The sequence below is a fragment of the Nycticebus coucang genome, chromosome 11 (assembly GCF_027406575.1).
Source record: "Nycticebus coucang isolate mNycCou1 chromosome 11, mNycCou1.pri, whole genome shotgun sequence".
NCBI lineage: Eukaryota > Metazoa > Chordata > Mammalia > Primates > Lorisidae > Nycticebus > Nycticebus coucang.
Genome location: NC_069790.1, coordinates 80,210,413 through 80,236,221, shown reverse-complemented (window position 1 = coordinate 80,236,221; position 25,809 = coordinate 80,210,413). Strand labels below are relative to the sequence as shown.

Below are 25,809 nucleotides of genomic sequence, written 5' to 3'. Positions count from 1 at the left end.
ACTTTCTATTCTTATGCAAGTATTTCTGTAGGATATATTCTGGTTTTTTTAATTGTTTCAGGTTAATTGAGGGTACAAAGAATTAAGTTACAATGTTTGCATTTGTAAGGTAAAGTCCCTCTTATAATTGTGTCTCACCCCCAAGAGATGTGCCATACACCCTAATATTTTGGCTATTAAGTGCGAGTACACCCATTCCTTTCTCTTCTCCCTTCCCTCTTTCCCCCACCCGCACCTTGAATTGATTTGAGTCTTTCTCTTATGTGGGTATGTATTAGATCATCTACTGGCTTCATATAGAATTGAGTTCATTAGATTCTTGCTTTTCCATTCTTGTGATACTTTACTAAGAAGAATGTGTTGTAGGATATATTCTTAATAGTAGAATTGCTGATCAAAGAATATGTGCATTTAAAATTTTTATAGCATTTAAAATTTCATGGGCTACTGTCTAAGTAGCCCTTTGTGTTCTATTTTCCCAGCTCATTATCAATAACGGATATTATCAGTTGTTTAAACTTTTACCAATTGGCAGAACAAAGTATCATCTACTTTAATAGGCTATTTTGATATGGTAATGTATGTTTTCATGATTTTGCTGTTTGTATTCTTCTGTCACTGCCCTTTTTTATGTCTTTTGCCTGTTTTAATTGTGTTACTGTTTACTTTCTTATTTGTATGTATTCTTTTTGTATTGTGGTTGTGAGCCTCTTCTATGTTAGGCACTACATGTAGTTTCTTTCAGTTTGATTTCTTGGATTTAATGAGCACTTAGTATTAGGTTGTGAAATCTTCACATGGCTATCTCCAGCTCTAGACTAGAAGTTCTTTAGTATGCTACTTTGCGGGCACTGCATCCAGTACTGTATCTAATGCAGATTAATCACCTATCTAGATGATTTGTGGTGAATGAAGCATAAGACCTGACCCTTGTCCTCAAAGAACCTAAGACTGTTGTCACATAAGCTAGTTAGAAATTTAACTGTAAAGAAGAAGAAAGCATTATAGTACCTAAAATGGGAAACTTTCCTAAATTCTTTTCCTACTACTCAATTTCTTTTCTTTTTTTTTTTTTTTGCAGTTTTGGCTGAGGCTGGGTTTGAACCCACCACCTCCGGCATATGGGGCCGGCACCCTACCCCCTTGAGCCACAGGCGCCGCCCCTCAATTTCTTTTCTAATTGACTTCTATGCTGAAAGCAAATTATTTTTTATTTGTTTAAAAATGAAATCTGTACCAACCATAATGGAAATATATTTTGTCCCTTTTTGAGACTACTTGCTGAGTTTATTTCAAATAGTCATGCATTTTGTATTGAACCATGTTTTAATTTTAATTTTAATTTTTTTTTCCTTGCCTTTTCAGGTAAGACCATGAATTATGGAATTTCTTAAATGAAGCATTCAGGAGTTAAATGAGACAATGTCATATAAAAAATAGATGATTTTTAAGTTATGTCTATTAATTTGACTGTAGATATATATATTTACCTCCTTAGTAATGCAAGCAGTCTTTGTGGGAAGCAGAGGAGCAAGCAACTGCATTTCTTGTGTGCATCTAAACATTACTGGAGGATAAGCCACATCAGTCTACAAAGAGGTTTTCATACAGGCAACATACGATGTAAATGGACCCAAAGTGAAGCACATTCTTGCACTAAGCATTGTTACTCTCCAAGCAACCATGGTTTACATATTGGAATTTTGAAACTTAGTACTTCTGCTCCCAAGGGACTTATGAAAGTGAGTATTCGTATGTCCCGTATTAAAAGTACTTTGAACTCTGTTTCAAAGGCTGTTTTTGGCAACCAGAATGAAATGATTTCACGGTTAGCTCAATTTAAGCCAAGTTATCGAATATTACGAAAAGTAACAGATAGTGGCTGGTTAAAACAGAAAAACATTAAACAAGCTATCAAATCTCTGAAAAAATATAGTGACAAATCAGCAGAAAAGGATATTTTTCCAGAAGAAAAAAGTCATGTTCCAGATAAAGAAGATGTAAGTAAACAAAGTCTTTTTCATTATACAAATATTATAACCACAAAATTTGGAGAGTCATTCTACTTTTTATCAAATCACATTAATTCATATTTCAAACGCGAGGAAAAAATGTCTCAAGAAAAGGAAAATAAACATTTCCAGGAAAAATTAGAACTTGAAGGTAAAAATGTTGAAGAAGAGAAATCAAATCCTCCAGATACTGGCCTCCTGACTGATAAGCCAGGCTCACAATCTTCTTCAGATCCTGTGGACAAGCCTGCAAATCCCAGTGGGGTACCTGAGGTTCCTCCAGTGTCTACTAAACAAAGTATTGCTAACTTTCTTTCTCGTCCTACTGAAGGTGTACAAGCTTTAGTAGGCGGTTATATTGGCGGACTTGTCCCCAAATTAAAGTATGATTCAAAGAGTCAGTCGGAAGTTCAGGAAGAACCCGCTAAAACTGAGCAGGCTGTCAGCAAAGACAAAAACGCAGAGGAGAAAAAACGATTATCTCTTCAGCGAGAAAAGGCAAGTTGTTATTCAGTGTGGGTTTACATTGTATTAATTATTGTCACATTTATAAGTTTCATTTCCTGATGGGAAAGTTCCTAAGGATTGTTTTTTAGTATACTTTCCTATTTTAATCATATTATTTAATATGTTTTTGTAGATCATTGCAAGGGTGAGTATTGATAACAGAACCCGGGCATTAGTTCGGGCATTAAGAAGAACAGCTGACCCGAAGCTCTGCATTACTCGGGTTGAAGAACTGACTTTTCATCTTCTAGAATTTCCTGAAGGAAAAGGAATAGCTGTCAAGGTAATTTCTAACTTAATCTGGTTCTTGTTTTGGAACAAAAATACTAATAAACTTTCTGAAATGGAGAAGCCAAGGCCTTTCTTTTTTTATTTGAATTTTTTTGTAGTTTTTATTCATGTATGTTTACATGTATGTGATGTATATTTAGTAAACTGCTCTGTTCATTATGTACATTATACTAATCAATCCATGTTACTCTGTAATATAAATTAGGCTATTTGTACTTTGATATTACACTTCTATAAGATAAATATTTATAAGATGAATATTAGTTTACAAGGTACTAGTTGTATTGCCTAACAGCTGCCAGCCATATTTTTTTAAGTGCTGTGTGGATATTTATAGTAATATAACTACTCTAAAAGACAAGGAATAAAATTAATATGTAAGGCTCAGTACCTATAGCTCCAGCGGCTAAGGTGCCAACCACATACAACAGAGCTGGCGGGTCCAATCCAGCCCAGGCCCACCAAACAACGACAACTAAAAGCAAGAAATAGCTGGGCTTTGTGGCGGGCCCCTGTAGTCCCAGCTGCTTGGGAGACTGAGGGAAGAGAATCGCTTAAGCCCAAGAGCTGGAGGTTGCTGTGAGCAGTAACGCCATGGCACTCTACCCAGGGCGACAGCTTGAGACTCTGTCTCAAAAAAAAAAAAAAAATTCATATGTAAATTCTTGCTAGTTCTTATTATATGGTCCCTTCATATTTCAAAGTCTCAAAAAAAAATTTTTTTTTTTTTGAGACAGAGCATCAAGTTGTCACCTTGGGTAGAGTGCCATGGCATCATAGCTCACAGCAACCTCCAACTCCTGGGCTTAAGCAGTTCTCTTGCTTCAGCCTCCCAAGTAGCTGGGGCTACAGGCACCCGCTACAATGCCTGGCTATTTTTTTTTCATTGTTGTTGTAGTTGTCATTGTTGTTTGGCAGGCCCGGGTGGATTCGAATCCACAAGCTCTGGTGTATGTGGCTGGCGCCCAGCCGCTTGAGCTACAGGTGCCGAGCCCAAAGTCTAAAAATTTTTAATGACTATTGATAATCAAATTGGTAATCACAGTAGATAAAACAATTAGCTTTTCTTTGCCTTAGTTTTTTCAATTATGAAATAGTGAAGATCATTTAGGCCCATTTAAATAGACTGTTTTCAGAGAAATACTGAAAAATGAGACTAACGTGATTGAGTCTTTTTATATCTGTATTATTTTGATTACTTGTAGTATTTAATGAACAATTTGAAAATGTCATACAATGATAGTTATTGCTAAAATTTTATTAGAAACAGATTAGTGCTTAATTTTAGCTTGCTGTTCAGAAAATTATGTTAACTTGGTTGATAATTATTCTACTTCTGATAATCACTTTGCTGAGGAATTATCTAAGTCAGGCATCCTCAAACTGCGGCCCGTGGGCCACATGAAGCAGTGTGAATTGTATTTGTTCCCATTTTGTTTTTTACTTCAAAATAAGATATGTGCAGTGTGCATAGGAATTTGTTCATAGTTTTTTCTTTTTTTTTTGACCGGGGCTGGGTTTGAATCCGCCACCTATGGAATATGGGACCGGCGCCCTACTCCTTGAGCCACAGGCACCGCCCCATAGTTTTTTCTTTTAAAATATAGTCTGGGGCGGCGCCTGTGGCTCAGTGAGTAGGGCGCTGGCCCCATATGCCGAGGGTGGCGGATTCAAACCCAGCCCCGGCCAAACTGCAACAAAAAAAAAAATAGCCAGGCATTGTGGCGGGTCCCAGCTGCTCGGGAGGCTGAGGCAAGAGAATCGCTTAAGCCCAGGAGTTAGAGGTTGCTGTGAGCCGTGTGACGCCACGGCACTCTACCCGAGGGCAGTACAGTGAGACTCTGTCTCCTCAAAAAAAATAAATAATAAATAAAAATAAAATATAGTCTGGCCCTCCAGCGGTTTGAGGGACAGTGAATTGGCCCCCTGTTTAAAAAGTTTGAGGATGCCTGATCTAAGTCTTTGAATGGTGTACCCTTTCTTAGTTTTATATTATATATTACATACATTATAATAGATAAGTTTTAGTATTTCATGTTCCTAAAATTTGGGATTGTCTTTTCTATTTATATAATCTTTTACCTAAAAGATATATTTTCCAAATATACATATGCTTTTAAGTCTATTGCACATTTTAGTTATATACTGAAAGGAGAAATCTATTAACAAAATAGAATTAACATTATCTAAATATTAATTATCTTAGTCTATTTAGATACTTTAACAAATACCTTAGACTGGGCAATATGATATACAATAGAAATTTATTTCTCAGGTCAGTGCCTGTAGCTCAAGCGTCTAAGGCGCCAGCCACATAAACCAGAGCTGGTGGGTTCGAGTCCAGCCCAGGCTTGCCAAACAACAATGACAACTACAACCAAAAAATAGCCAGGCATTGTGGTGGGCGCCTGTAGTCCCAGCTACTTGGGAGGCTGAGGCAAGAGAATCGCTTGAACCCAAGAGTTGGAGGTTGTTGTGAGCTGTGATGCTACGGCACTCTACCTAGGGTGACAGCTTGAGGTTCTGTCTCAGAAAAAGAAAAAAAAGAGAGAAATTTATTTCTCATAGTTCTGGAGGCTGGAAAGTTCAAGATCAGGGCATCAGCAGAGTTGGTGTCTGCTGAGCGTCCCATTACTCACAGATTGCAACTTCTTGCAGCATACTCATATGGCAAAAGGGGGAGGGAGCTGCCTTCAACTTCCTTTACAAGAGCATTCTCATAGTATTCATGAGGTTGAGCCCTCATGACTTCATTACTCCCGAAAAGGCCTCACTTCTCACCTTCACATTATTAAATTGGGTATTGGATTCCAACATACGAATTTTAGGGGGGGGATACCAACATTCAGATCATAGCACATGCCTTAAAGAACTTTTAGAAGACATTTTATTCAGTCATAATATACATATGTTTGTAAGCATAAATTTCAGTTCAGCTCACAAACTGAACACATCCATATAGTTGGCCCCCAGATGAAGAAACAGAAATATTACCAGATTAGTTTTGCCTGCTTTTCTATGTTATGAGAACACTTATGCGATTGACTTCTTTCACTCAGCTTGTTGATAGGAATCATTTTCATTGTTACGGATATTGTAAATCCTTCCTTCTCCTTGTCCTTATATTTTATGGCATGAGTGTATCACAATTTATTCATCAAGCTATCGATGGCTATCTGGGTAGTTTTCAGTTTTAGTTTGTTATGAGTAATCTTGACAGTTGAACTTTCAGGGCTCTTACTTGCATAACTGATCCCAAATCTAAGGATCCTTCAGTACCAAGAAGAAATATAATATGGAAATATGTATTTAGATCATTTATGAATACAAATCAAGGTAGTTCCAAGAAAGTTGTCACCTTCCCTTTAGATAAGCATCTAAAAAACAATCAAGTGGATAAGTTGCTGAAGACATGTCATCATGTACATAATCATGTGAACTTTCCCAGTGAAACTTCTCATTATTATCATGAATTGAGCTTTTGAAAATGCTAGAATTGCTTTTAATGCATCTTCTATATGAATTTTACTTTTTTATGAATGTCCCTTATTTATGGTAGCCAAATCTAGGGAAATGTCTTTGATACTTAATACTACAAAAAAATCCAAGTTTCCTCTTTTGTGTGCTACGTTTATGGCAGCCACATCTAGGGTATTGTCTTTGATAATTTTTAATGTTGGATATGAAGATGTTCTTCAGTATATTTTCAAATTTTTTGTTTGTTTTTGAGAAAGAGTCTCACTATGTCACCCTTGGTAGAGTGCCATGGTGTCACAGCTCACAACAACCTCAAACTCTTGGACTTAATCAATTCTCTTGCCTCAGCCTCCTAAGTAGCTGGGACTACAGGCACCTGCCACAATGCCTGGCTATTTTTTGTTGTAGTTGCCATCATTGTTTAGCTGGTCCCAGCCGGGTTCGAACCTACCAACCTCGGTGTATGTGGCTGGTGCCATAACCACCGTGCTAAGGGCGCTGAGCCTATTTTCAAATTTAAAAAATAACCTTTTCACTTTTTAAAAACTGAAAGTACATAGACATTGTAGAAAATTAGGAAAAAAAGCAAAAGTAAGAAAATAAAAATAGTATATTTCTACTACCTTAGATTATCACTGTCATATATTAGTGTTTATTTGTATTAGTCAGCTGAGTTAAACACAAATAACAACACCAAAATCTCGGTGGCTTAACAACACAGAAATTTATTTCTCACTCTTGGAAAGTTGGCCCTGGGTTTGGGTGACTCTCCAGCACAGTGAACTTGCATGTGGTGGCTACTTCAGTCTATTGCCTGTATGTCAGTTGACGTTTCCTCCATGATTTCTATACCAATCTAAGAGTATCTCAGCAGAAAATGCCATAGGTTTCTTCTTCTCATAGCCTATTTATCCTGTTCAGTTGCTTGGGCCCCAGAAGTATAGACTTCTATGTGCTTAGGAAGTACGAACTGGGTATTGTGATGTCTGTCATTAGTCTGTCATAACATTAGTGATTTCTGTCACAGTATCCCTCCAGAAATTGTTCTATGCACATATATGCCAATATAAACTCATTTTGTATATACTGCTTTATAAACCTTTTTAAGCTGACAATGTACAGCCTTCTTTATCAGTAAATTTTTATATACTTATGTAGTTGATGCAATACCATTTATTGAAAAGACCTTTGCATAAATCAAGTGATTGTATATGAATTTGCTTCTAGACACTATATTTTGTTCCATTGTTATATTTGTTTAGTCTTGCTTGGATACTGCACTGCTTAAAATTTAACAACTTTATAATAAGCTTAATACTGGCCAACTTACAACAAAAAATAGTCAGGCATTGTGACGCCAGGTTGCTGTGAGCTGTGACACTACGGCACTCTACTGAGGGCAACAAAGTGAGCCTCTGTCTCTATAATAAGCTTAATATTTGGTAGGATAAATCCTTCAACTTTATCCTTCCTCTTAATATTGGCTTGGCTATTCTTGACATGTCATATTTCCATGTAAATTTTAGAATCAGTTTATCTACCAAAAATATAAAAAGAAGAAAAATGTGCTGAAATTGCATTGCATCTGTGGAACAATTTAGAGTGAATTAAGTCTTTATAATATTGAGTTTCCAAGCCATGAACATGGCATATTCTTCCATTTATTTTGGTCATCTTTATTTTCCCTCAGTATTTTTAAATTTTTTTTTTTTTAGAGACAGAGTCTCATTTTATCGCCCTTGGTAGAGTGCTGTGGTGTTACAGCTCATAACAACCTCCAACTCCTGGGTTTAGGTGATTCTCTTGCCTCAGCCTCCTGAGTAGCTGGGACTACAGGCACCCACTTTTTTGTTGCAGTTTGGCCTGGGCCAGGTTCAAACCTGCCATCCTTGGTATATGGGACCGGCGCCCTACCCACTGTGCCACAGGCACCACCCTTTTAAAATGTTTAATGTAGGTCTTACACATCTTCCATTGGGTTTATTTTGTTAAATTAATTCATAGGGTATGTGATATCTTTGGATGGTAATTTTATTTTTCTTTTTAACATCTTTTAGTGGTGATTCTGAGGATCAGCTCTTGGTCTTTGGTCATTTGGCAGTGGTTTCACGTGCATCATAATTTTTCTAGATGCTGGACATTGTAAATAAAAAAAAGTCATAGGGTCCAAATTATATTAAATGATTTCTTTTTCCAGAGAGTTTATTCGTTCCTCTGGTTGACATATAGACTGGGATACTCATACCCTTAACTCAGTCAGGGTCAGAACTGGGTGTCAAGGCTGCATTATAATTTGCCTTATTTTTAGGGCATATTCCTCTAGAGCTTTCAAAGTATGTGGTGTGTTCACTACCACTGCCTACTGAGTTCCTAAATTCTCAAGGATACAAAAAGTTCCTCCATTTTCAGAGGCCTCCAGCTTAGCTTTTTTGCCTCCCGCACCTCATAGTTTAAGAATCCAGCGAATATCTTGAGGTAAAACCGAACATCTCATGTCTTCAGTGTTTTCACTTCACTCCCATGAAACCAAATGATCAGCTAGTTTTCTATCCTTCATTTGTGGCCCTTTGTCTAAGCTGCGCCCAGTCTTTTAATCCTTTACTTCTTCCCAGAATCAGCAAGTGCTTCAAGAGAAAGAAAAGAAAATCTGTAGTTTAAAAACTCACTTCCCAATAATTATTCCTCTCCAGAGTCTTAGCCTCTCTTGTCCTCTTTGCTTCAGCAGTTATCTGATGCTCTTAAACAGATGGTATTTTTTCTTGTATTTCATCAAGTGTTTCCAGTTGTTCCTGGCAGGAGCATTGATCTCTCATAGATGTTTCATTCAACACCTTTGTTAAGTTCCTCTAGTGGGGCCTTGGAGCTCTATACTACCCAGGCAAAAGAAAAGAAAAAAAAAATAATTTAGAGCAATAATATTTCAGGCTCGATTTATCATAAAAAAGAAATAAAATGAGGGCGGCGCCTGTGGCTCAGTGAGCAGGGCACCGGGCCCATATACCGATGGTGGTGGGTTCAAACCCAGCCCCAGCCAAACTGCAAAAAAAAAAAATAGCTGGGCGTTGTGGCAGGCACCTGTAGTCCCAGCTACTGGGGAGGCTGAGGCAAGAGAATCACCTAAACCAGGAGTTGGAGGTTGCTGTGAGCTGTGATGTCATAGCAGTCTACCAAGGGTGATAAAGTGAGACTCTGTCTCTAAAAAACAAACAAACAAACAAAAAAAGAAATAAAATGAATGATGGAAAATTATTTGATTTACTAAAGGTTACACAGAAGAGATATAGCTTCCACTTGACCAATACCTGGGGTACTGACCATGTAAGATGCTTCTGGGTACAGAAGCTAGAGAATCTTTGGTAAGCAGCTTAGAACTCTAGGATTAAAGCTCCTGCACATTCTTCTTTCCCATCACATTGGTGGGGGAAAACAGTAAATAAGCTCTTGCTGTGATCAACAGTAGTAAGTCGAGCACTTAAAATCTTGAAGTCCTAGGTTTATTTAAGCTAATTATTTAATTGTAATGGTCAGATTTTACCTTCTAACCCAGTTTTACTTATTATCATTTGTTCATATTCTACTATGATGTCCCCTTGTGTTCCATGTGCAAAGTACATAAGATGGTTTATTTTTTCCTTTTAATAATAGTTTAATTTCCAATAATCATTATTATTATTATTTTATTAGCCACAAGATTTCCAATAATTATTATGAGGCCGTTTTATACTCTGTAGGATTTGGGCAAAATACTGTGTGAAATTGTGAAATTTATAATGTTAACTTTTTGTTATAAAAATTAATATTTTGTAAATACATGTTAAGCAAATTATATCTTCTTTAATTTTAAGCATTGTATCTTTAAAGAAATATTTCAAAAAAGGTTAATTTTTGTCCTTGATATTAGAAAAAATATATCCTCGGTTATTAATTGGCATTAGTATGTCAAAAACTAATTTATCATTTAAGAATAATGAGAAAGTAATGAACACTGGCACCTTGATTTTATATGATAAAATACATGTGTTGGTTAAAAATAATCATACATTTTCACTCTTGATTTGACAAAAGCAACAGGATACTTTTTCTCTTAATATAGGAAAGAATTATTCCATATTTATTACGACTGAGACAAATTAAGGATGAAACTCTTCAGGCTGCAGTTAGAGAAATTTTGGCCTTAATTGGCTACGTGGATCCAGTGAAAGGGAGAGGAATCCGAATTCTTACAATTGATGGTGGAGGAACAAGGTAAGGCTAGAAAAATTATTTTTAAAAACTACAAAAATGCATCCAAGAGGTAACCCTAACTAGACAAACTGTCAAACTGTGCTTTTGGTTTATTCTTATTATAAATTTACATGGAAGAGACCCTATCATAGGTATGACAAAAGTAAAATAATCAAAAGAAAAAAGAATGCCAGCTTAAATTCAGCTTTAGAGACTTAAAATCAATTTTTTAGAATATATAACATGAAATTATTTTTCTTTATCAAACTAAGAGCTACTCTAGCAAATATCTGAATCACCTTTTATTTTGTTTCAATTTAGTATTTATATTTTAGTTTGGTCTTTTTAGACCTTTTTGATCGTTTATAAGCTTATCAACCATTGTTCTCTTAAAATCTCGGCATGTTTTATAATTTTAGCTTTCTTTTAAATAATCATGGCCATGACTTCTTTTCCAGGAAGTAATATTTATCTAGCCCATTAATATCAGTCAACTAGTCAATTATGAAATGATGGTTAGCAAAGAGGCTTTGTCAATAACTTCCTGGCTCCTGCCTTCACTTGCAGATGCTTGTTCTGGTGCTATGTACGAAATAAAAGCATTCTTTGTTCAGAAGGAGATAATTTCACTACCAAGCTCTGTTCTTACTATTGGCAATCTTTCCACGCTTCTTAATTCTGTCTTAACTTGCCTAGTGTTTGTCTACTTGTTGCTTAAATTCTTTGGCTAGGTTTTTTGGACTTTTTCCCCAAAATTTTCTAGCTTGGGTTTTACTTCTCTGCCATCTTTACTGTTACCGCTTAGATTCATAGTAAATGCCCTGCCTATTCTTATTTTTAACTTAACCTCTCTGATTTTGCTTTGCCAATCATTTTTCTGTATGTTCAAGAAGTACCATGTCTTTCTGTTAAATGCCACGGTCCTATATCCACCCAAATCCTTTACAGTTGACATCTATGTGAGGAAGGAGTGAGTGATCAAAGAGTCTATTTTGTAATTTAGGCATAGGATGATAAAATAAGAATCTTGGATGGTGGCAGTGTTGAGAGTTAAAAATATGACTAGTGAAATATACAAAACACAAATGTATAGAAACATAGGTAACCAACTATGTTGGTAAGGGAAGAAACCAATATTTGGTATTCCAAGAACTGGTGAGTGGAGGTTTAAGTGTTTTCCAGAATTGGGGTGTTTTTTGGTATTTTTTTTGTTTGTTTTTTTTTTGATCGGGGCTGGGTTTGAACCCACCACCCCCAGCATATTGGGCCAGTGCCCTACTCCTTCAGCCACAGGCACCACCCTGGGGTGTTTAAAAAAAATCTTACATTGACATATCTTTGTATTTATATTTATTTGTTTGCTTATAATTGGCATTGTTAAGTTTATTTTGACACATGTATTCTTATTTAAAGAGAGATTAGTATAAATTTTAAAATATGCTGCCACAATGCAGGTTTTTCATCATTATTTAGATGTCAGATTTTCAAAAGTGATCCTAAAGATTTGGGTAGGCAATTTTTACTGATTCTAATTTATATTATTAGTTTTGATGTTAGTGTATAAACTGCAAAAGTAATTTTCAGAATAGTTTTATTTAGTAACTTCATTTTTCTTAAAATAGGAATTCTCATTTTGTCTTTTGTCTTTTCTACAGGGGTGTGGTTGCTCTTCAGACACTACGGAAATTGGTTGAACTTACTCAGAAACCAGTTCATCAGCTCTTTGATTACATTTGTGGTGTAAGCACAGGTAATTATTATTTTACATGTATAGAAGTGGTGCATTCCAGCAGTACATTAAGGAAAAGAACATTAGGAACATAAGTTTAAGGTCATGGTCCTTTGCCACCAGGCTTCTCCGTACCCCAAGTCTTCCTCCTCTGTTTTGTTTCATTCAGGGTTAAGCCAGTTAGACACACTAGGTGGCAGTGTGTGATACCAATTACAGCTTAGATATGAAAGGAGCTATTTAAAAAAAATACAAAAATATTCCAGAGGACCTAATTTCTTTAATTATATTGGTTCCTAGGACTAACCTGAAGGAGTAATTGCTTAATGAATTGGTAAGTTGTCAAATATACTATGTTCCGAAACTAAAACTAAGTAATTCATTAATGTTAGAACATTATCTACCACAATATCTTTCTTACATAATTTAATGTAAAATGGCACATTTTTAAATGTATTTTTAAATTATCATCATCATTATCATTGTTAGGTAGCATTTATTTTTGAGGCCTGGTAAAGCCCTTCATATGTTATTGTAGTGCAAGGGACTTAGGAATTTTAATACTTCTTTTTCCCATTTTACAGATGAAAAAATTAGGGTTCTGAGAAGCTCTAAGTTATTTGTGACATATCTAGAAAGTGTCAAAGCTAGAATTTAAACCAGATCTATGACTCAGGAGATCGTATAAGTACTCTAGTGTCAATACTGATAAAAATAGGTTTATTTTTTTCAGGTGCCATATTAGCTTTCATGTTGGGATTGTTTCATATGCCCTTGGATGAATGTGAGGAACTTTATCGAAAATTAGGATCAGATGTGTTTTCACAAAATGTCATTGTTGGAACAGTCAAAATGAGTTGGAGCCATGCATTTTATGACAGTCAAACATGGGAAAAGATTCTTAAGTAAGTTATAATTATGCTTTTAAAAATTCTGATTTATATAGGTAATATATACATATTTTAATTTGAAAAATATAAAGCAGAATATTAAATTATAATGCCACTAATTAGAGATATCTACTGTTAATATTTTGGTGAGTCATTTTCTAGACATTGTTTTCTTGGATTCATATATGTCAGATCCGCATGTAATAGAAGCTATTGCCTTTTAAAACTCTGAAACCATAGTGTTTATAGAACATATTTGCATCCTTTAGTTTTAATTTAACATATTAGTCTTTTCTCAAGCCATTCTTCTAAAATATTTAGTAATTTTTAAGCTTATTTTCAAATATTTTAAGTAAAAAACATAAGCAGAAAGAAGAAACTTAAAAATCACCCACGATCCAATTTTCAGAGCTCTTAGACCTTCTATTTCCTTCTGTTTTTTTCTAGAATATATATATTCTTATTTACATTTTGTGTAGCTGAAATTATAGTTGTAAGTTTGTATTCTTTCTCTTTTTTCCAATGTTATTAAAGTCTCCTGATACGTTTTTAGAGACTACTCTATACTCCAGAGTGGTATGACCATGTTTTCTTAATCATTTCCATTTAGGATTTTTTTTTTTTTTTTTTGAAAGAGTCTCACTTTGTCACCCTCAGTAGAGTGCTATAACATCATAGCTCACAGCAACCTCAAACTCTTGGGCTCAAGCAATTCTCTTTCCTCAGCCTCCCGATTAGCTGGGACTACAGGCACCTGCCACAGAGACAGTATCTCACTCTGGCTCAGGCTGATCTCGAACCTATGAGCTCAAGCAATCCACCTGCCTTGGCCTCCCATAGTGTTAGGATTATAGGCATGAGCCACCACAACCAGCTCCATTTAGGATTTTTAAGGGCACTTGAGAAATTACGTTGTTTCTGATTATTTATGAACAATGAATGCTAGAGTAGGAAACATTAAATTTCTTCCCATATTTCAGAATATATCAATAGATCAATTTGTAAGAACCAATAATATTGATGTATTTGTTAAGTGATCATTATATAGGAAATAAGCATATATCAAGAGAATGATGAAAATAGCTTATAATCCCACTAAAAGCAAAACACTATTAACATGGTGATATATTTTAATATATTTTCCTACAGATAAATAAATGCATGTCTATGTAGTTGTGTTTATGTATTCATCTCTTTCACAAAATTGAAATTATAATGCACATGTAGTTTGGTATTTTTTTTTTCTACTTAGCATTTTATCATAAATGATCTCCTATGTTACTTAATAATTTTTTTTTTTTTTTATTGTTGGGGATTCATTGAGGATACAAGAAACCAGGTTACACTGATTTCATTTGTTAGGTAAAGTCAACCTTACAATCATGTCTTACCCCCAAAAGGTGTGGCACACACCAAGACCCCACCCACCTCCCTCCTTCCCTCTCTCTGCTCTTCCTTTCCCCACCTCTCCCTCCTCCTTTCTCTCTCTGCTGTCCCCTTCCCCCACCCCTACCATGTCCTTAATTATCATTAATTGTCCTCATATCAAAATTGAGTAGATAAGATTCATGCTTCTCCATTCCTGTGATGCCTTACTAAGAATAATGTGTTCCACTTCCATCCACATTAATACAAAGGCTATAAAGTCTCCACTTTTTTTTTGTGAGACAGAGCCTCATGCTGTCGTCTTGGGTAGAGTGCTGTGGCATCACAGCTCACAGCAACCTCCAACTTCTGGGCTCAAGCGATTCTCCTACCTCTGCCTCCCAAGTAGCTAGGACTACAGGCGCCCACCACAACGCCTGGCTATTTTTTGGTTGTAGCTGTCATTGTTGTTTGGTGGGCCGGGGCTGGATTGGAACCCGCCAGCTCAGGAGTGTGTAGCTGGTGCCTTCGCCACTTGAGCCACAGGCGCCGAGCCAAGTCTCCATTTTTTTCTAATGGCTGAATAGTATTCCATGGTGTACATATACCACAGCTTGTTAATCCATTCCTGGGTTAGTGGGCATTTAGGCTGTTTCCATATTTTGGTGATTATAAATTGAGCTGCAATAAACAGTCTAGTGCAAGTGTCCTTATGATAAAAGGATTTTTTTCCTTCTGGGTAGATGCCCACTAATGGGATTGCAGGTTCAAATGGGAGGTCTAGTTTGAGTTCTTTGAGGGTTCTCCATACTTCCTTCCAAAAAGGTTGTACTAGTTTGCAGTTCCTCCAGCAGTGTAAAAGTGTTCCCTTCTCTCCACATCCATGCCAGCATCTGCAGTTTTGAGATTTTGTGATACGGGCCATTCTCCGTGGGGTTAGATGGTATCTCAGGGTGGTTTTGATTTGCATTTCTCTAATAAATAGGGATGATAAGCATTTTTTCGTGTTTGTTTGCCATTCGTCTGTAAAAAAAAAAAGGAAGTTCTATTCATGTTTCTTGCCCATTGATATATGGGATTGGTGGCTTTTTTTTTTTTTTTGTAGAGACAGAGTTTCACTGTACCTCCCTCGGGTAGAGTGCCGTGGCGTCACACAGCTCACAGCAACCTCTAACTCTTGGGCTTACACGATTCTCTTGCCTCAGCCTCCTGAGCAGCTGGGACTACAGGCACCCGCCACAACACCCGGCTATTTTTTTTGTTGTTGTTGTTGCAGTTTGGCCGGGGCTGGGTTTGAACCCGCCACCCTCGGCATATGGGGCTGGCGTCCTACTCACTGAGCCACAGGCGCCGCCCTGTTGGCTTTTTTCATGTGGATTAATTTGCATTCTCTATAGATCCTAGTTATCAAGCTTTTGTCTGATTCAAAATATGCAAATATCCTTTCCCACTGTGTAGGTTGTCTATTTGCTTTGGTTGTTTTCTCCTTAGCTTTACAGAAGCTTTTCAGTTTAATTAAGTCCCATTTGTTTATTTTTGTTGTTGCCATTGCCATGGCAGTCTTCTTCATGAAGTCTTCCCAGGCCAATATCTTCCAGTGTTTTTTCTATGCTTTCTTTGAGGATTTTTATTGTTTCATGCCTTAAATTTCAGTCCTTTAATCCATCTTGAATCAATTTTTGTGAGTGAAGAAAGGTGTGCGTCCAGTTTCAGTCTTTTACATGTGGATATCCAGTTCTCCCAGCACCATTTATGGAATAGAGAGTGTTTCCCCCAAGGTATGTTCTTGTTTGGTTTATTGAAGATTAGGTGGTTGTAAGATGTTAGTTTCACTTCCTGGTTTTCTATTCGATTCCAAACGTCTATGTCTCTATTTTTGTGCCAGTACCATGCTGTCTTGACTACCATGGCTTTGTAGTGCAGCCTAAAATCAGGTATGGTGATGCCCCCAGCTTTATTTTTATTACTAAGAACTACCTTAGCTATGTAGGGTTTTTTCTGGTTCCATACAAAATGCAGAATCATTTTTTCCAAATTTTGGAAGTACGATGTTGGTATTTTAATAGGGATGTCATTGAATAGGTAGATTGCTTTGGGAAGTATAGACATTTTAACAATGTTGATTCTTCCCATCCATGAGCATGGTATGTTCTTCCATTTGTTAATATCCTCTGCTATTTCCTTGCTTAGGATTTCATAATTTTCTTTTCTTTTTTTTTTTTTTTTTTGGTGGGGGCTGGGTTTGAACCTGCCACCTCTGGTATATGAGCCCAGTGCCCTACTCCATTGAGTCACAGGCACCACCCTCATAATTTTCTTTATAGAGGTCCTTCACCTCTTTTGTTAGGTATTTCATTTACTTTGAAGCTATGGTGAAAAGAGTTGTGTCCTTAATTAGCCTCTCATCGTGACTGTTATTGGCATATACAAAGGCAACTGACTTGTGGACATTGATTTTATATTCTGAGATATTACTGTATTTTTTGATGACTTCTAGGAGTCTTGTGGTTGAGTCTTTGGGGTTCTCTAAGTGTAAGATCATGTCGTCAGCAAAGAGGGATTGTTTGACCTCCTCTGCTCCCATTTGGATTCCCTTTATTTCCTTGTCTTGCCTAATTGTATAGGCTAGAACTTCCAGCACTGTGTTGAATAGTAATGGTGACAGAGGACAACCTTGTCTGATTTCAGTTCTAAGAGGAAAAACTTTTAGTTTTATTCCATTCAGTAAAATATTAGCTGCGAGTTTGTCATAGATAGCTTTAATCGGTTTCAGAAATGTGCCACCTGTGCCTATACTCTTCAGTGTTCTAATTAGAAAAGGATACTGGATTTTATCGAATGCTTTTTCTGCATCCATTGAGAGAATCACGTGGTCTTTATTTTTGCTTCTGTTAATATGGTGGATAACGTTTATGGACTGGCGTATGTTAAACCAGCCTTGCATCCCTGGGATGAAACCTACTTGATCATGATGATAAGCTGTAATCTGCTTAATAATTTTTTAAACATGTTTTAATGATTGCCACTTTATGGTCTTTCTTTGGTTTAACAAATTCAATTTTGGGAAAGATTACTTCAGGTATTTTTGCAGTTCACAATAAAATTTAGTTGAACATCCTACATCTTTACTTAAAATCTTTGATTATATCTGTAAAGCAAACTTCTAGAAGTGAAATTTTGGTTAGAAGATATACATATTTTAAGAATCTCAATAGGGCAGTGCCCATGGCTCAAGGAGTGGGATTCTGGCCCCATATACTGAGGGTGGCGGGTTCAAGCCCAGCCCTGGCCAAAAACTGCAAAAAAAAGAATCTTGATACATGTACAGCTGAATGGTTCTTCAAAACAGTTGTCCTAGCTTATTCATCCACGGGCATCAATTTATATTTCTATTTTATGACCATCAAATAATTTAATGGTTCAAACTATATGAGTTTGACCAATTTTGAAACTGGTTTTTAATTTATGTCACTTTTGCTATTAATGAGTTTGAACATTTTTTGGATTATATTCTTATTTGTGAATTTTGAGTACATAATCTTTGCTTATTTTCCTAGCAGAGTATCAATATACTATAAATATATTAACCATATATTGAAAAAGTACTTTTTAATTAATGATTTTTTTAATGTAGAGTATTTAAAAATCTTTATATATGGGTGGTGCCTGTGGCTCAGTGAGTAAGGCGCCGGCCCCATATACCGAGGGTGGTGGGTTCAAACCCAGCCCCAGCCAAACTGCAACAAGAAAATAGCCGGGCGTTGTGGTGGGCGCCTGTAGTCCCAGCTGCTCAGGAGGCTGAGGCAAGAGAATCACATAAGCCCAAGAGCTGGAGGTTGCTGTGAGCCGTGTGACGCCATGGCACCCTACCGAGGGCAGTAAAGTGAGACTCTGTCTCTACAAAAAAAAAAAAAAAAAAACTTTATATACTCAAATCTTTTCCTTAAATGATTTTTAATTTTGCTTTTATGTTTATAAAACCTTTCTTCCTGAAAACAGGTACATATTTTTATTGTTTTCTAGTCCTAAGTTTTTATTAATTTTGTATTTAATTCTGATGTCACCAGAAATTTATTTCTATGTATATTATAAGGAGATCAAGCTTTATTTGTTTTTCTCACACTAATTCAAACATCTCAGTACCACTTACCAAGTATTTTTTCCTTTTTTAAACTGATTTATCACTTTCATCATATTTTAAGTTCTTATCTATATTAGAGTGTATGTCCAAGTTTTTGTTTTTTTGTACTGATTTTTTTTTTTTTTTTTTTTTTTGAGACAGAGTCTCACTTTGTTGCCCTTGGTAGAGTGCTGTGGCATCACAGCTCACAGCAACCTCCAGCTCCTGGGCTTAGACAATTCTCTTGTGTCAGCCTCCCAATAGCTGGGATTACAGGTGCCCACCACAACACCCGGCTGTTTTGTTGTTATTGTTGCAGTTTGGCTTGGGCCGGGTTTGAACCTGCCACCTTCCGTATATGGGGCTGGCGCCCTACTGACTGAGCCACAGGTGCCACCCTGAGTTCTTTATTTTTGTACAAATTCTGTAAATTTATTTAGTGAATCTTTGTATAATGTTTTTATATTGATGCAATATAACGTTTTTTCTCCTTATTTATTATTTTTTTTCATACTTCTGTTAGCATTTTCATTTAATGTTCAAAATGAATCTTAAGTTACTTCTGTCACATAAAAACATCCCTCTGATATCTGGAAGGAAATTACATGAAATGTGTCAGTTATTTTGTGAAATGTTGACATATTTCTAAATCTTCCCATTCATTATCATTATATGTTACTTATTATCAGGTCTTTTGTGTCTGTTTGAAAAAAATATCATCTCTATTCCCATGAAATCATAAAATCAATACTATTGATTAAGGTTTTTCAATGAAGTTTTAAAAATTTACTTAAAGCCAGTTTCTCTACTATGAAATGTTTTTTCTTTTGTTATTCATTAGAGTGTCTTCACATATATGCAATATTGCCATCTCATTTTTGCTTTTTCAGAGACTTCTTTATTTTTAATCATAGCATTGATAAACTTTATAAGTGTGGGTAGTTATTTTTCTTTCTCTACATTTTCACTTGGTCTTTGCTGCAAAACAAAACACTCCAAAACTTGGTGGTACTCTTTTTTTCTTTCTTTTTTTTTTTTTGGTGATTTACTCTTATGATTCTGTGGTTTGATTAGACATTTATTCTGTTTTCCCTAACTAACTCAGCTAATATGGCTGAAACAGCTGGATCTCTCTCTCCACATGGTCATTCTCATCCAAGCTTTGTCTCAGCACACAGTCTCAGAGTTCCCAGAGGGCAAGCTTTAGTGCATAAACACTTACCAAGCCTCAGTTTATCAAGGGCATGTTTGCTGATGTCCCGTTGACCAAAGCCACTCAAACTGAGGGTCTGTATGGGAAGGGACTACATAAAAGGATATGATCACCAGGAAGTGATTAATCAGGGGCCAATATTGTTACATTCTATTATACCTACCTTCTGGCTTGTTTTTGCATAACATGGTTTCCCTCTTTGTTTATTGAGAGCACTTTTATGCTTTTTTTTTTCTGTGATAAGAATTTGTATTATTTTAGGGGCCTTTGTTTTTTTTTTTTTTTTTTTTTGTGGTTTTTGGCGGGGCTAGGTTTGAACCTGCCACCTCTGGCATATGGGAACTAGCGCCCTACTCCTTGAGCCACAGGTGCCGCCCCGGGGGGCCATATTTTTAAACTTAGTATCAATGGAATCTTAGGAATGTTGAGAATTTTATCACATTTTGATGTCTCTCTGAAATAAGCAATTACCATTTCTAACTTCTGTTTGGAATGTGTATTCGCAACTTTATTCACTAAAGCATTTTAGCTCTTTTGATACTATTAAGACTTAAAAAATGTGAACTTTGCTTAAAAGTTTGAAAGCAACATGCTCCTAAGATTTGGTTCCAGTTTTTTTTTTTTATTATTATTTTTTTATTTTTTTTGGTAGAGACAGAGTCTCACTTTATAAGCCCTGGGTAGAGTGCTGTGGCGTCACACAGCTCACAGCAACCTCCAACTCCTGGGCTTAGGCGATTCTCTTGCCTCAGCCTCCTGAGTAGCTGGGACTACAGGCGCCCGCCACAATGCCTGGCTATATTTTTGTTGCAGTTTGGCCCGGGCCAGGTTTGAACCTGCCACTCTTGATATATGGGGCCAGTGCCCTACCAACTGAGCCACAGGCACCTCCCTGTTCCAGTTTTATATTAATAGATCTATTGAAAGATAAAGACACTTAGAAGAATAAAATTGCATTGATCTTCATGCAGAAGACATGTTTAGATCTGGAAAGATGAAAGATTATGTCTATTTTGGAAAGGATTTTACATTGATATTTATAAAAGCTCATAAAGGGTAGGCTCAGTCCCTGTAGCTCAAGCGGCTAAGGCGCCAGCCACATACACCAGAGCTGGTGGGTTCGAATCCAGTCCAGGCCTGCCAAACAACAATGACAACTACAACCAAAAAATAGCCAGGCGTTGTGGCGGGCGCCTGGAGTCCCAGCTACTTGGGAGACTGAGGCAAGAGAATCGCTTAAGCCCAGGAGTTGGAGGTTGCTGTGAGCTGTGATGTCATGGCACTCTACCCAGGGCATCAGCTTGAGGCTCTGTCTCAAAAAAAAAAAGCTTATAAAGGTTAGATTACCAAGCAATTTATAAATATTACCTGTAAGTGAAATTCACTAATATCCTAGTAGAGAAACATAAGCATTGTTTGGAATATGTCATTAGACATATGGAATGAAATATGTCATTAACCTTCCTCATGAGGAAGGTTGGTAAAACCATAGTCTTTATATTTAATCAGGGGGAAAATATATAATTTTTAAGTCTGGAAGAAACCTGTACTGAAATAAAATTATTCCTTTATTATGGTACTGTGAAAATTGTTACCTCAAGGCAATTTCTAGTTACAGTAATTCCAATGCCAACTCTGATTTTAAAAGTAGTTTTTTTGATGCCATTGGCCCTTTGTTACCTACTTAAACAAGTTTAAAGTCTGAATGTCCATATCTGGTTTTTTGGTAACTCTTACTAGACCGTATATACTTCTGCAGTCTTAACACAACTCCTTTATCCTGTCTGCAGAACCCTGCAAACCACAGACTTAACTCTGCCTTTGTTCCTTTAACTTCTGTATGTCATGGCTTTGAATATATTTTCTTGCTGTATTTCAGTGTCTTCCTCAAGCTACCTCATGCATCTTTCCCAGTTTCTGTACCCTATATTGATTGCTCTTCCTCAGAACTGTAGATAATTTCCGTTTGAATCACATATTAATAAATAAGTACATATTGTTTCATGTACATTAATTGTATTATAAGCCTCCTAGAAGAGATTCCTAAACTTTTTTTTGGTCCTTCAGCGCTTAGCCAAAGCCATGGACAAGTAGTAATTACACAGTGCATGTTCCCTGGTTGTTAGTTGATGAGATCATTTTGATATAATTTATCTCTTCTCTTTTAATAAAGGGATAGAATGGGATCTGCACTAATGATTGAAACAGCAAGAAATCCCACCTGTCCTAAGGTAAGCTTAGAATCTCTTAAATATAACACCTCGTTGGAACTGAGGGTTCCGTGAAAGTATGTATTCTGAGGGCCCTATTATTAAGGGGAAAAATTCTTAGGAATTTCTTCTGATATATTAATTCCTTACATAATGAGTCATTCTATGAAGATAAAGGATATGGTTATTAGACCTTTTTTTTTAGACCTTTTCTATATCTAGTAAAAGTGCAACAGAAGTTTAAGAACTTGACAGACAGGGCAGTGCCTGTGGCTCAAAAGGATAGGGCGCTGGCCCCATGTGTCAGAGGTGGTGGGTTCAAACCCAGCCCTGGCCAAAAACTGCAAAGAAAAAAAAAAAGAACTTGACAGACTAGAACTAAAAGTGAGGAGCAATTATTTTGTCATAATTATTTTAATAAAATCTAATAATGTAGGGAAAATTACAGTATTTCCTCCCCTGCCTCACATATACAAGGACTGTCTGGAAAATATCCAGCCATGTATGTCTCAGTTTTTCATATGACATGGGTAGGTACTTTCTGGACAGCCCTTGTACATAAATACAGTATATACACATACAGTCACATACTGCTTAACAGTGGGGGTACAGTCTAAGAAATGCATTGTTAGGTTACTTCATTGTCATTCAAACATCCTAGATATACTTACACAAACCTAGATGCCATAGCCTTCTACACACCAAATCTTTATGATACAGCCTACTCTTCCTAGGCTACAAACTTGTAGAGCTTGTTATTATACTGAATACGGTAGATAATTGTGATATAATGGCAGGTATTTGTGTCTCTCTATATAAAAAAGGTACAAGTCGGACATGGTGGCTCACACCTTGAGTTTTCCTAGCACTTTGAGAGGCTGAGGCAGGAGGATCACTTAAGGTCAGGAGTTCAACACCAGTCTGAGCAAGCAAAATCCTGTCTCTACTAAAAATAGAAAAAATAGCCAGATGTTGTGGCATGTACCTGTAGTCCCTGTATATACCCACTCAGGAGGCTGAGGCAGGGGTATTGCTTAAGCCCAGGAGTTTGAGGTTGATGTGAGCTAGACTAAGGCCATGGTACTCTAGCCTAGCCAACAGAGCTAGACTATGTCTCCAACAAAAAAAAAAACAAACAAAAACAAAAACTCCATTATAATCTTAAGGGACTATTGTCTTATTTGACGTCTTCCATTGGCGAAAAGAGGCCAGGCACAATGGCTCACACTTATAATCCCAGGACTTTAGGAGGCTGAGAAGGGAGGATTGCTTGAGGCCAAGAGTATGAGGCCAACCTGAGCCATATAGTGAGACCCTCATCTCCACAAAAAAACTAAAAATAAATACAAACATTAAAAAAATTGACTAAAACAATATGTGGCTCTATACTAATGTACAAATGGAATCTCAATTTTAAAAATTTAATGTCATCTCAGCACCTGTGGCTCAAGTGACTAAGCCACATACAACTGAGCTGGTGGGTTCGAATCCAACCTGGGCCCGCCAAACAACAATGATGGCTGCAACCAAAAAGCTGGGCATTGTGGCGGGTGCCTGTAGTCCCAGCTACTTGGGAGGTGGAGGCAGGAGAATTGCTTGAGCTCAGGAGTTGGAGGTTGCTGTGAGCTATGATGCCACAGCACTCTACCCAGTGTGACAGCGCTTAAGGCTCTGTCTCAAAAAAAATAAATTTAATGTCACTTACATATGTCACTGTGCGGCTCCTTGTTTATTTGTTTGAAACCCAATGATCTGAGTATTGCTTGAGTTCTGTTCTCTTTTAATATTACTTATTTGATTAAGGAATAGGATTTATGTGCCTAGGACTCCCACGTAGTGAGAGTGTATTTATTCTTCATTAATAGGCTGTAACTGTGAAAAGTCAAATACAGCTCCCTCTTTTGCTCTTTAATGTCAGCATATTCATACTTTCATTCATTTTGTAAATATTAATTATGCATACACTATACACTGTGCTAGGCACTTTGAATGCATTAGTGGTCAAACACAGACATGGAGTCACAGCCCAGGAGGGCAATGTAGGTTTCAATGAAATAATCACACAGAAAAGACATAGTTCCCCTGAAATATACAGTACAATCGCTGGAGCCCAAAAGTAATTCTCTGAAAGGATATATTTAAAAAGGACATGAGGGAAGGCTAGTGAGATTTGACATCTCAGTGTGAAGGCTTCTGGATGAAATGGAGTATGCCTGGCAAACAGAATGGCTTGTATAGGAGTAAACGAATTCCAGGAACTGAAAGACTGAACAGGCCTGAGTCTCAGAAAGACAGAGTGAGATGAGGCTAGAATATGGGTAGGTCAGCCTGCACAGGCTTGATAGGCAGTGATGAGGAGGTGACTTGGCTCTCTTGGATAGGACCTTAGAATGCACTCTGCACCTCTTGCTTGTTCCCTTGTATCTTCAGGGCTTCTTGTTTCTGTGTTTGCTTGCTTTAGAATCATGAAGCTGTCAATTTTGAATAAAAGAATAGCCACCTCAAAAAGTAATTCATCATGATAAATGGAGCAGCCACCCATACATTGCTTAATTCAACCTTGTCTATATACCAGTTACCAAAAGACTCTTCTGGATTTTAGTCTATAGCCAACTCTTACACACACTTGTATTACTCATAAGAATTTGAGATATGACCTTTGTTTATTAATAGCAAAGCTACCGGCAGCACTTGGCATAGAACACTAACAACTTTGGCCATATCAATACCTTTCAGCCTCTTAAGTTTATAATGTAGATCATTAACAAAACAGCACATTTTCTATGAATTTAACTGAAATCAATAAAATCTGAGACCTGGGATGACTGACATCATAGCTTTTTAATAAAAATTACCCTGCTACAAAGTTTTAATAACTGTTATGTAAAAGCCGTTTTTATAGTGGTACATTTAGTAAAGTTGAAATACTTTCAAAGATCACCGAAACAAAGATTAATTTGTAAAAGTTAGTAAATTTGTATATTATGAAAATAGTATAATATACTTACTAATCTTTAAGCTGTTCTATTTATTACTACTGCTATATCAGTTGTTATATAAAGGTCTAGAAATATATGCCTTTTTGAATATCTTTTGAAGGTAAATAAATTAATCAGATGTATTTCTTTTATTATTATTTTCTCTTGTAATAAATTTCTGAGAATTGTCTCAGTCCTGTGTCTGTTGCCCCATAAAGAAATACCTTTAAAAATATCTGATTCCCTTTGCTCAACATTATTATCTGTGTTACATATTTATCTTATTGGCTAGAGCCATGTATTCATTCCTGCTATTAAATAGTGTTTAATTTCTACAAATCTCAAATATTGCTGCTTACAATGGTATTGTTCACTTAAATTCACTAGGTAGCGGCTGTAAGTACCATAGTAAACAGAGGGATAACACCAAAAGCTTTTGTGTTCAGAAACTATGGTCACTTTCCTGGAATCAACTCTCATTATTTGGGAGGCTGCCAATATAAAATGTGGCAGGCCATTAGAGCCTCATCTGCTGCTCCAGGCTACTTTGCAGAATATGCATTGGGAAATGATCTTCATCAAGTAAGTTGACTTGTATGAATTATCTTTTTAAATTTTGCGTGATTAAAAGATTCATTGCTCATTAAATCCTATTGAACTTCAGAGGGATCAACCGAGGAGAAACTCCTCTTCATGTCTTCATAGATCAAAAGATGTGCAATTGAAGATATTTTATTGTTTGTTTTTCTTAATAAGGCTTCTGACGTGAGAACATATTTTAGGAAAATTTTTT

The 25,809-nt window shown here is 36.5% G+C and overlaps 1 protein-coding gene across 2 annotated transcripts in view; it reads left to right on the top strand.

The window, feature by feature from the left end:
* The first annotated feature begins 1,370 nt into the window (after positions 1 to 1,370).
* Positions 1,371 to 25,809, top strand: part of PNPLA8 (patatin like phospholipase domain containing 8) — a 41,954-nt gene continuing 17,515 nt past the window's right edge. For both annotated transcript variants that reach the window (XM_053609521.1, XM_053609522.1), the window contains exons 1-7: positions 1,371 to 2,510; positions 2,653 to 2,802; positions 10,381 to 10,532; positions 12,167 to 12,261; positions 12,974 to 13,145; positions 22,002 to 22,059; positions 25,404 to 25,598. In XM_053609521.1, coding sequence (XP_053465496.1) covers positions 1,455 to 2,510; positions 2,653 to 2,802; positions 10,381 to 10,532; positions 12,167 to 12,261; positions 12,974 to 13,145; positions 22,002 to 22,059; positions 25,404 to 25,598 — 1,878 coding nt within the window. In that variant the 5' untranslated portion in view covers positions 1,371 to 1,454. The remainder of the gene's footprint in view (positions 2,511 to 2,652; positions 2,803 to 10,380; positions 10,533 to 12,166; positions 12,262 to 12,973; positions 13,146 to 22,001; positions 22,060 to 25,403; positions 25,599 to 25,809) is intronic.